This window comes from Crocuta crocuta, unplaced genomic scaffold, assembly GCF_008692635.1.
Source record: "Crocuta crocuta isolate KB4526 unplaced genomic scaffold, BGI_CrCroc_1.0 scaffold243, whole genome shotgun sequence".
NCBI lineage: Eukaryota > Metazoa > Chordata > Mammalia > Carnivora > Hyaenidae > Crocuta > Crocuta crocuta.
This window is the reverse complement of record NW_027529596.1, coordinates 379,666-392,215: the sequence shown is the minus strand read 5'-3', so window position 1 is coordinate 392,215 and position 12,550 is coordinate 379,666. Positions and strand designations below refer to the sequence as shown.

The following is a 12,550-nucleotide window of genomic DNA, read 5'->3' as shown; positions in this document are numbered from 1 at the left end:
CGAACCCACGAACCGCGAGATCATGACCTAAGCGAAAGTCGGACGCTCAACCGACTAAGCCACCCAGGCGCCCCATAAGCCCTTCATCTTTACTTGTCCTGTATCACCCAACCAAACTTTACAAAAGTAAGATTTCAAAAACTCAATGGAAAAAGCATCAATCTAGTTGAAAAATAAAGGTCCTAAAATAGAACAGTGGCTCTTAAATGGTGCCAGGACATTCTTAAATTAGCTCTAGTCCTTTTACGTTGGTAACTTAGAAGGAAAAAACCTACTGGACAACATGAGAGAGAAAGGCACATCCAGCCATATCCGGAAGTTCTAAGGAGCTAGGCTTCTATAAGAAAGCAAGAACGTTCTTCCCCTCCCCCCCCCCCCACTGCTTTTCACAGCCCTTCCCAACTGCAGTGCCTGCCTCGTTTGCACCGTAACCCATCCTCCCCGTGTGAGGACGGCTGGGAGAATAACAGGAGCCATGAATGAGCGTGTTACCCTTGCCCTTAATTGGGGAATTTTATTCACCCCAACGGTGCCTCCTATTGTGGGTCTCGTAGAGGAAACAGAACAGGACGCGTCAGAGCAGAAGAATTCGGAATACGGTTCTGTGACACCCCACACACAGGAACACGACTGTTAGCACAAAGTAGTGCATGTAAACTAGAAATAGATGCATGAAAAGCCATTGATTTTACAAGTAACTGATTAAAAACTTTGAAATAGGATTTCAATAGAAGAATGGAGAATCCTGACTCCAGGCAATTGAATGAAAGGTCATAGAAGGAAGGTGGTGGGTGCTTTTTGGTTAAGGGTAAAATTGCTACCACTTAAATTGATATAACCATCATATTTTCTTCTGTGGTTTCATGCTTTTTCAGCATTATCCATTAAAGAACATTAATTTCATCATTTTTGAAAAATAGGTAACCTAGGTAATGTAACAACTAGACAATAATTTAGAGCTTTTTTTAGGGGGGTGGCACCTGGATGGCTCAGTTGGTTAAGTGTCCGACTTCGGCTCAGGTCATGATCTCACAGTTCGTGGGGTCGAGCCCCACGTCGGGCTCTGTGCTGACAGCCAGCTCAGAGCCTGGAGCCTGTTTCAGATTCTGTGTCTTCCTCTCTCTCTGACCCACCCCTGCTCATGCTGTCTCTCTCTCTCTCTCTCAGAAATAAAGCATTAAAAAAATTTAATAATTTAGAGCTTTTTGAAAAAGGGATAGGTTCTCTAACCAATCAGATTCATCATTCAGATGCTATTTTTTTTCTGGTAGTTACATATTAATGAAATGGGGTTTTATAGGTACTTCTATTATCAATAAAACCAAGGGCTTTTAGAGTCTCTAATGCAGTCATATGACATTATTTCTTATTTTCCCCAGGTTCTACGCATTTTGGATCCAGTTACCTGTACAGAAAGCTCACCTGATAATCCATTTTCTGAGTCTTCACCATCCACCTTACTTGCTACAAAGAAAAATATTGGACGATTTCACCCCTATACTAGATATGAAAATATAACTTTCAATTGCTGCAATCACTGCCAGGGAGAACTTATTGTCCTTTAACATTCAGTGTGTCGGAGGCATGTCACAGGCACTTGCTTCTCACCTGAGAGTCATCATCTGGGAGCTGGAGTTCTTACAATGGTAGAAGTAATAACACTTTCTATTTAAGTAATATATATCCCCAAAGATGGTTCATGTACAGGACCACAGATTACCCTTTCTTAATAAATATCTCAGGGTAAGAGAAGAATGAAACTGTGTAGCTATATTTAAAGTAGATGCTTTCCAGGCATTATATGATGCTTTTCCTAAAGAACTCTGAAAGAAAAAGATTCCACCTTTATTTTAGGCCCTAAGTTATATCTTGCTGTGTATTTAGTATTAGCAGGTTTACTTTTGGTACTCTTGATGCAAGGTGGGTCATATGCAGCCACACACATTCATGTACTGTTGTCTATAGTTATTTTCTAGGGTTTTTTTTTCTTTTTTCTACACTGCAACAGTACAATTGAATAGATGCAACAGGGCTTGTATGGCCTACAAAGCTTAAAATATTTCCTGTCAGGTCCTCTACAGAAAAAGTTTTCTGGTCCCTACACTCAAGAAATAATAGCCAGGAGGTTGGGTGGAGTGAGTGTCCATTCCCTTTTTGGTGATTTTGGGGGGTGGGAGGGCTACAAAGGAGGCTTATGGAAATAACTGTGGGTGAAGGGACTACTATTTTAAAACTAAATGCTCTATGTTAGGAAAATTAAAAGTATTTTACAAACATATTAGCAAGTGGTTCAGCAAAACATATTATGTTGGTTTTGTGTGGGGAATGCCGTATTTTGAATTGACATATATAAAGAAAACAGATTCCACCGAGCTCATTTTGACAAATGCAAGACAATAGGAATATCCAGTTTGATATAAAATATGGTGGAGCAAGTAGGCTCTTTCTGGAACATTGTACAAAATAAAAAATGAAATTCATCAATTTATATTAATACAATATAAATATATAATTATTGTTTATGATAAACCATTGTAAAACACCCTTTTTATAGGTCTTTAGAAATATCCACAATATGTTTATACCAGATTACACCATAGTAGGCGCAGAACTGCCTGTCAAAAGACAAATCTTCTGAAGACAAATCTGGTCAAATAACATATTTTAATGTCAACAATGACTGATTTTATTGTCTAGCTCGTCAGAGTTATACTTTGAAATGGCAATAAATTTCTCTACATTCTTTATTTTGAATATTGACTTAATGTGCTTGTCAAGTCTTCATCTAATTTATACTATTTATAGTTGATTCTTCAGTCTTTAGGTATACTTAGCATACAACTTGAAGAAAACATAGACAAAAAACTTCATGACATTGGATTTGGCGGTGATTTCTTGGATATGACACCAGAAGCACAGACAAGAAAAGAAAAAATAAAGTGAACTTCATCAGAATTAAAAACTTTTTAATCAAAGGACAGCATCCACAAAATGAAAAGGTGATCTATAGAACCAAAGAAAATATTTGCAAATATATAGTTAATAAGGGTCTAGTGTCCAGAATAAAGATCTACAACTCAGCAACCAAAAAAAGAACAACCTAATTTAAAAATGGGCAAAGGACATGAAGAGACATTTCTCTAAAAAACGATATACAAAATGCCAATAAGCATATCAAAAGATTCTCAGCATCACTAATCAATAAGGTAATGCAAATAGATATCACTTCATGCCCATTATACTAGCCACATATGAAAGAAGGAAAATAACAAGTGTTGACAAGGATGTGGAGAAATTGGAACCCTTGTGCATTGCTGGTGAGAATGTAAAATGGTGCGACCACTGTTGAAGATAGTATGGTAGTTCCTCAAATAATTAAACATAGGCACCTGGGTAGCTCAGTCAGTTGAGCATCAGACTCTTGATATCGGCTCAGGTCGTGGGAGGGAGCCCTGGGTCTTGGGATTCTCTCTCCCTCTCCCGCTCATGTTCTCTTTCTAAAATAAAATTAAAAAAAAAAAAAATCAGACATATAATTTTCATATGATCCAGCAATTCACTTTTAGGTAAACATCCAAAAGAATTGAAAGCAAGGACCCAAATAGTTGTATCCCAGTGTTCACAGCAGCAGCATTCACAATAGCCAAAAGGAAGGTGAAAGTAACATAGGTGTCCTTTGATGGATGCATTCATCCTTATCCATTTGCTTACCCATTGATAGGCAAAATGTGATATATACATGCAGTGGAATATTAGCCTTAAAAAGGACTGAAAATCTGATATATGCTACAGCATAAATGAACCTTTAATACATTACACTAAGTGAAATATGTAAGAGTATAGGTACGTGAAATAAATTCATAGTGGCAAAGTAGAACAGTGGTTATGGGAAGTCAAGGGAAGGCAGAACAGGGAGTTTTTAATTCATACAGACTTTCCATTAGGATGATGAAAAGTTGTGATGGTTGTACAAGATGAATATATTTAATGCCCCTAAATTACACATTTTAAAAATGGCCAAAATGGTAAGCTTTGTTATATATATATTTTATCACACACACAAAATTGTGCATATACTCTTATAACCACAAACCAATAGCACGCTTCCGCAAATGTTGGTTTAAGAACATCAATAATAGTAACAAAGATAACAGTTAACTAAACAAAAAAAATAGAAAAAGGAAAATTATCTCAAGTCATCAACCTAACATTACACCTAAGGAACTAGAAAAAGAAGAGCAAACTAAGCCCAAAGCTGGCAGAAGAAAGGAAATCAAAACTAGAGCAGAGGTAAACAAAATCGAGAACATAAAAACAATATCAAAGAAATGGAAAATTGGGGCACCTGGCTGGCTCAGTTGGTTAAGCCATCCGACTTTGGCTCAGGTCATGTTCTCATGGTTCGTGGGTTGGAGCTCCACGTCGAGCTCTTGTGCTGACAGCTAGCTCAGAGCCTGGAGCCTGTCTTCAGAGTCTGTGACTCCCTCTCTCTCTGACCCTCCCCTGCTCATGCTGTCTCTATCTCTCTCTCAAAAATAAAACATTTTTAAAAATTTACTAAAAAAATAGAAAATTGATTCTATTGGTCCCCAAAAGACAAATCTACAGCCAGACTGACTAAGAAAAACAGAAGATGCAAATAACTAAAATCAGAAAGTGGGGAAATTAGTGCCAACCTCATAAGTAAAACAAAAAGGAATAGTACTTCAACAAATAAACTAGATGAAATGGACAAATCCCTGGAAACACACAAATGACCAAAACTGATTCAAGAAGAAATAGAAAATGTGAACAGGCCTATAACAGATTAAATCGGTAATTAAAAAAAAAAAAAACTTTCCAATGCCATATAGTCTTATGAATATAGATTTCAAAGTTCCTCAACAAATTCCCAGCCAACTGCAACAGCACAGTAAAGGGATTATACACCATGACCAAGTGGTATGTATCAGGAATGTAAGCGTAGTTCAACATAAGAAAACCAATGTAGTATATCATACACACACACAGTGTATATCCTATGTATATGATATACACATACATAAAAGGACAGGAAAAACCACATGATCATTTCACTTAATGCAGAAAGAGCTTTTGATAAAATCCAACACCCTTTTATGATAAAAAGCACTCAGAAAAATAGGGATCAAAGAACTGGAATAAGAATAGAGGAATAAGAACTTCCTCAACTTTATAAGCATTTATGGAAAATCCCACAGCTAACACCATACTCAATAGTGTATTACTAAAGGCTTTCCTTTTAAGATCAAAAAACAAGACAAGGATGCCCACTTTTACCACTACTATTCTACATTATACTGGAAATCTTAGCCAAAGCAATCAGTCATGAGAAAGATAGAAAAGGAATCCATTTTGGAAAGGAAGAAGTAAAACTGTTCACAGGTAATGTTATCATAAACACAGAAAATTCCAGGGGTGCCTGGGTGGCTCAGTCAGTTGGACATCCGACTTTGGCTCAGGTCATGATCTCACAGTTTGTGGGTTCAAACGCCCCCATTGGGCTCTGTGCTAACAGCTCAGAACCTAGAGCTGCTTCAGATTCTGTGTCTCCCTCTCTCTCTGCCCCTCCCCTCGTGCTTTGTCTCTGTCTCTCGAAAATAAATATTAAAAAAAAAATTCCACGCAATCTACAAAAACACTAGTACTGATAAATTCAGCAACGTTGCACAGTATGTCAATGCAAAAATTCACTTGTGTTTGATTTTGAATATACAACTCAAAAGCAAATTAAGAAAAAAATTCCATTTGCAGTGGAATCCAGAATATCTGTAAATGAATTTATCCAAGAAGGTGAAAGACTTGTAGTGAAAACTGCAAAACATTGCTGCACTAAATGAAAAGACATCTGTGTTATTATGGGTTGGAAGGTAATTTCATTAAAAAGGCAGTACTACCCAAAACAATCTATAGATTCACTGTGATCTCTATCAAAATTCCAACAGCCTTTTTTGTAAAACTGGTGTGCAATATTCAAATGTCAAATTAGTTCTTATCATTAAATGATAACTTTAAGCAACACAAGACTAGTTATAATGAAATGTTAAATTATCTGGTATATGCTGAAAGTGCTGTAAGAAGTTGAGACAGGATTGAATGATTCTGTGTTTTCTCATTTAGGGTCAAGTGATTAAAGTACAAATACCCAGCTGATAAGGAAGCTTTAACAGAACTACACTGATTCTCCAGTCTCCATCACACTCGTATGGGTGCCTTTATCCTCCACCCTTTAAATGCTCTTACATATCAAGTACTGCTCCTCTACATATCAGATTCCTATACAGTCTTAATCTTAAATATTTCACAATATCTACCAAGGAATGGAAACTTTATAATATGCCTAAGAGAAAAGATTTTGCAATCAAACAGATCAGAGCCTGTGAGCAAACTGCTCCCTCTATACTTTAGTTTCCTCATCTGCAAAACAAGACCAATAGGGTTGTTACAAGGATTAAACCAAATTATTTATGTAAAGCATCTACAACAATACCATGTACACTATAAGCTCTAAATAAGAGCCAGGTAAGTTTGTAACATACCAAAATTGGATGTATAATTACTGTCTTCATTTTTTAAAGAACATGAGGAAGCCTACCCTACTTCTTAGCTTGCCATAGCTATTCAAATTCAAAGTTGTCATAGATAAAATTTTGTATAAGGCCTTGAACCAGGGTTGTTTAAGAGGTCACTACAGCTTTATGAAATGTTCTATTGCAATCGTTTTTTAATAATAGGAGAAACTAAGAATAGAAATTTGTCCCTTTCTTGTGTTCTTTCCAGCTAGAAATGCTAATAATTTACAAGTAAAGGAATCGAATAGCAATGTAAAGTTCATTTGTTGTTCAATTTGTTGCATGGACTACAAGATGGTATAACAATACAACGATGCAAGAGAAGAAATTTATTTTGTTGTGTTAAAAAAAGACAAATTCACTGTCAGTATCACTAAAAGATAAATGGCATTTCCATAATTTAGAGTATGACCAAAGCACACAGGCCATCAGAAATGATATACAAACTTCTGAGGGTAGCAGCTTCCAAATGAAGTATTTAAGATACTTTCAGTTATAATGATCAGTAAAACGAAAAGCTTTAGCTTCTGACATATATAGGTGGCTCTGCAATTGTTTCGAATGCTTCGCTTCTAGTCGGAGCTGCCTAGTTCTTTGTCTGACAGCCTGTTGCTCTGCTAGTTTTTCGATCCGTTTCCTTCGTAGCCATCTGTAGAAAAAGACAGGATCAGAACTGATGAGTATAAACCTCTTTTTGCTATAAAGTTATTACTACAGGCTATTAAAGGAAATTGAATTTCTTTACATGGAAATGCTATAGTCACAACAAAAATTATTAAAGTGCTAACTGAAAAATCTCAGGCTTATTATCTCCTACGCTCACACAAGAAAGCATAATCACATTTGCAATCAAATACTTAAAATTAAGTCTCTTACGATGAAACTGCCAACTAAACAAACTGGGTTTTTAGTAATAAATACAATATTTCACGTGTGATATAGGTCCAATTCTTTTTTTATATGATTTTCTAAGCAGTCAATTATTTGATAGATTCCAAATGACTTATTTTTTGCAACTAGTTGTATTCTAAAACATGGCTCAGTTAGGTTAAGATGCCACCATACAGAAATGCTGCCTTGTCACCTGGGATGTGCACTGGGTAGTCTATGTAAGTGACGAATCACTGAATTCTCCTCCTGAAACCAGTATTGCAGCGAATGTTAACTAAAATTTAAGTTGAAAAGAAAAAAGGAAAGGAAAGGAAAGGAAAACTAAAGAAAGGTTACCTTGCTCTTCTGGTAGATATTAACATGCTCTAAGGTGAAGGAAGAGTCCACATTCCAACCAATTTGAATCTATAAACCTTGCTTAGGTAAAATAACCCCAAAATAACACACATATGAAAGTGGGTATGTGGTGTGTGTGTACGTGTGTGTATGCACGCTTGTTTTCAGAAATAACACTGAACACCAAATAACTGTCAGAATAGAATAGATTTAAGCATATAAGCCAATGTTACATGGTCCTGGATTAGACACTAAACTTGAGAAAATTAACTGTAGTCACTTGGGGGTCTACTGGGAAAAAACATGATTCTGGACTGGATATTAGATGAGATCATTAATAAAAATAAGCAGATTACAGAACAGTATAACCAGTGTGATCTCAATTTATATTTTAAAATTATAAATATATGTATGGAGAAAAAGGTATGCACTAAGGTACTAACAGTGATATCTGGGTGATGAAAATGTGACTTTTCTGATTCCATTTCCACAATGCACATTTACTGCTTCTGTTATGATAAAGAATTATATATGTTTAAAAAAAATGAAAGGAAGAAAGAAGCACAGGAACGAAGAAAAAGACAGTGAAAAAGACAGAAAAGAAAGGAACTTCAAACAACCAGACCCCTTCCCTCTCCCAAGGCCCGCTGGCAAAATTCTGTAACCAGGTCTGTTTCCTCACAATGAGTCAGGTGACATGGAGTCTCAACCAGGGAACTGAAAAGGTCAGGTTTGCCTTGAATTACCAAAACATGTGTCCAAATCTCTTTTTCGATTTGCTTTGTACAGATCTTCCTCCTCAGCCTGACTGTCTTTCTTTACGGAAAAATATTTCTTGGGAAACGCAACTCTTTATTCAGTGTTTCTGAGGAGTATGTAAGAGAAGCTGTGAACAATCTTTGGTTCATTTCTCTAAGAACTGAACAAAAATAAATAAATAAATAAATAAATAAATAAATAAATAAATGGTAGGCTGTCAGAGGTTATCAGATTGGCGAAATATAAAATACTTTGAAAATATCTTGAAGAAGGGTGCCTGGGTGGCTCAGTCAGTTAAGCGTCTGACTCTTGGTAGCAGCTCAGGCCATGATCTCAACATTCGTGAGACTCAGCCCCACATCGAGCTCTGTGCTGACAGCCCGGAGGCTACTTGGGATTCTGTCTCTCTCACTCTGCCCCTCCCTGCCACTCTCCAAAAACAAATAAACATTAAAAAAATAGAAAATATCTTGAAGAAAGAAAGAATGGTGTATAGATACAATGCATAGTATGGAGCTAAAGAGTTTTCTCACAGTTTTAGAAGCATGGACATAAAATTGAATAGATATGTAATAGAACCGATAAAATATTCTGTGGTATTTTTTTCAAGCTTTCTTGACTATACAACTCCCTAAATGACTGTGAGGAAAGGGGAAACACGTCTGCCTGTGACTTACTGTTTAAAGGCCCTTTCGCGGCCTTCTGTCCCTTTAAGGAAGAATAAGCATTCCTCCTGCTTCCGTAGTTCTTCTGTCTTTCTTTCTCTCAGCTGCTCTTCATGCTTTTTTTTAAGCCATAATCGAAAAGCTTGTTGCGGATCTCTGTTTTCCTGCTGATTACAAAAATAAGCTTTATTTAATTTTAAATACACAAAACTCCTTTTTGAGGCCCTGCCTATAGAACCCCACAAGAATATGTGCTCCACTCATCAATTTTTCTTAATAATGCCAATCTCACTACCCACACTCCTAGCATCCAAACAAAATACATCTCCTGGGACTCAGCGACACTGCCCTCTCACAGAAAATCCAACACCATTCACTGCCATCTGGCACCTTTCAAAAGCCTTACTGAGATAATCAAATGAAGAAGGTTTAAAGGTAGTGATTTGCAAACTTTTCAATGATGAGCGCTTTGATAAATATAATTAATTTTTCACAATGGCACAAAAAATAAAACAGGCTGAAGAAAGACTGAGATAGGCAGTATGAGTGGAGTTGAAGTCTTTGTAGCAACTCCTGAAGGAGCTCCCTGGAATGCAGTTTGAAAAGTGATGATCCAACACTTCTGTTATTCATCCTTTCTTTTAAATTCTATCTTTGTTTTTAACGTTTAAGAGTGTCTAACTACGAAGCCCAGCTCCAAACTGTAATCACTCTTAGGCAGGGCGGCCAAAAGGGTTTGCAACCATAAGATGTTTCTCATCGGGATAACAGCCATGATGATCTTGTCAGAAGGCAGTGGGAGAACCTTATTGTAGAGTTCCTTCATGATGGACACTATCTTCGGGGAATTTTCAAAAGCTGAAAGAGCTCTTCTGTGGTAGAATAAAGAACGCAAAGGGACAGATTTGGCGTGAGGGGAAAGCACGGCTCATCATACAGCTGCCTGGCTAAAATGCAAAGGACCTTTTCCTTTATGCATTCATTTAATACTTCCCCCAAATATGAGCTCTATGATAGAGAGGACCACTTCCTTCATCTTGCATTTTACTTTATCTATTACTCCCATTGTCGAGTATGTTCCATTTTAATTTATACAATTTATGTAACCTAGGATCTTTGATGTGCAGTGCGGAAGCTTGTGAGGATGACCCATGGACCTAAGGACCACAGCTGAACACCTAGAAGTCTGGGAAGGGCTGGAGATGACTAAAAAGGGTTCATTTTGGAATTCGAGATCAAAAGAGTCAAGGATTCAGAGGTGAATAGGGTTTATTGGTATCTCTGTTCATTTATTCATTCAGCAGACATTTACAGAGTATCCACCACACAGAGGGCATACAGGCCCACTGGTATGGGGCTGCATTAATGAAAAGAACAAGGTTCCGTCTCTTGTACGTTCTGTGATTGCACTGTACAATAGAGTGGTCCTAGTTACATGAAGCTACCTAAATAATATTTAAAATTCAGTACTCACTCACATTAGCTACATTTCAAGTGCTTTTTAGCCACACTGTGGCTAGTGGCTACTTTACTGGACAGCACAGATATACAGCATTTCCATCATCACAAAAAGTTGTACTGGACAATGTTATTCTAGATGAGGAGATGAAAATAGATGACTGATTGATTGATATGTCAGATTCAAGAAAAGTATGGTAAGGAGAGAGGGGAATGTGGAGGGAGGTGACAAGAAAGATGGTATGTGGACAGAAAGTGAGGGAGTAAGTTATTGGATATCTGGAGGAAGAGTATTTCAAGCAGTGGTAACAGTGAGAGCAAAGAATCTGAGAAGAGATTCTGTTTGGTATGTTCAATAAACAGCAAAGACGTGAGAGTGAAGCTATGGCTAAGTGGCTGGAAAGTGGCAGGAGATGAAGTCAAGAAGGCCACGGTAGGCGATGGTAGGAACACTGGATTTTATTTTGAGATGAGAAGCCATTGGAGGTTTCTAAGCATACCTGACACAATCTATTCTGCCAATCCTCTCTCTCCCTCTCGCTCTCTGCCCCTCCCCCGCTCATGCTTGCTCTCCCTCTCTCACAATAAATAAATATTTTTTAAAAAAGAAACTGAATTGTATTCTTTAAAAATATGTACCATGCTGAACATAATTTATTTCAACAAATTTTCATGTTAAAAGGCATCATGGTTATGTATTTCCCTTTGGAATGTTTATTTTTTTCTTTATTTGCAGTCTGTCTCAAAAATTAACTTTAATGAGGAACTATATCATAAATGAATATAGAACAAAATTGTGAATTTTGTCACTTTGAATTTGGACGCTTAACTGCCTGAACCCCCAGGCATCCTCAATTCACAGTTTCTGTTTCTTATCCCCAAATAGGACACAATAGAACACCGAAGTGTATGCTTACTTTTACAAATACCCCATAAAAATGTTAGGGTTAGGTTAGGCTGAAGGCCATGAAGCCTGAGGGCCCCCATCCCCTGGGACACTATCAGCAGTGCACTCACAGCTGTGTTTTTCTTGGTCACCGAAGAGTAAGCTCCTCTGGTCTCCAAGCTTCTCGACATTACAGCAATGTGCCCTGAGTTCCCTGCTTCCCTCAAAAACTTTTCTCCTTTATCCCTTGTAATTCCTATTCAAAGATACACAAACTGCTAAACATGCCCATTCTCACAAGATACCGAAAGGGCCTTGGACTTAAACCTCCTGTTTTACCCAAATCCTGATTCTCCCCCAAGACACAGTCTTCCTCTCCCAAATCAAGTACTTCACCAGTCAGGTGAAGAAGTTAGCACACATTCCTTCCTACTCTTTACAACTCTATTCCTCTATGCTTTTAAGTAAAGCCACACCCATCTGATAGTCACACTCTTTGGCTCTCTTAATTTCACAACACCCAGCCTCACAGATTTCTCATTTTCTCTCCTTCTAGGACTTTCTCCAGGGCACTTGACACCCAGTCCTTCAGCCACAGCCACACCCCCTCAGACTACTTGGTCTCTGAAATCACTCATTCTCAACACTAACCATAAATTACATCTCTCCAGTCAGTTTTCAACATCTTCACCTGGATATTTCGTAGGTACCTCAAGCTCAACAAGTGAAAAACTTGAAATAATAGTTTCCTCCATCAGTGTGTTATTCTCTGCTGCTCCAGTGAGTGGCACCGTCTTCCACCAAGTTGCTCAGAAGAGAAACCTGGTATATTCTCTTTACACCTCATTCTCCCTCACACACATATCTAATTAATTACAAATTCCTACAGTCAGTACTTCAAAACACCTTAAATGATGCACATCTGTCTCCCTTCCTCCCCCTCCCTCTCCTCCCTCCTTCCCCCA

The 12,550-nt window shown here is 37.6% G+C and overlaps 2 protein-coding genes across 4 annotated transcripts in view; one reads left to right on the top strand and one right to left on the bottom strand.

Moving 5' to 3' along the window:
- Nucleotides 1-2,742, top strand: part of BLZF1 (basic leucine zipper nuclear factor 1) — a 31,668-nt gene extending 28,926 nt beyond the window's left edge. The window contains exon 7 of the mRNA XM_077761774.1: nt 1,380-2,742. Within this exon, the coding sequence (XP_077617900.1) occupies nt 1,380-1,565 (186 nt within the window). The 3' untranslated portion in view covers nt 1,566-2,742. The remainder of the gene's footprint in view (nt 1-1,379) is intronic.
- Nucleotides 2,743-6,902: 4,160 nt separating this feature from the next.
- CCDC181 (coiled-coil domain containing 181) overlaps nt 6,903-12,550 on the bottom strand; it is a 27,043-nt gene continuing 21,395 nt past the window's right edge. For 2 of the 3 annotated variants that reach the window (XM_077761752.1, XM_077761750.1), the window contains exons 5-6: nt 9,254-9,408; nt 6,903-7,239 (exon numbers count right to left, since the gene is read on the bottom strand). In XM_077761752.1, the coding sequence (XP_077617878.1) occupies nt 7,080-7,239; nt 9,254-9,408 (315 nt within the window). In that variant the 3' untranslated portion in view covers nt 6,903-7,079. The remainder of the gene's footprint in view (nt 7,240-9,253; nt 9,409-12,550) is intronic. The other variant, XM_077761751.1, reaches the window with a different exon arrangement.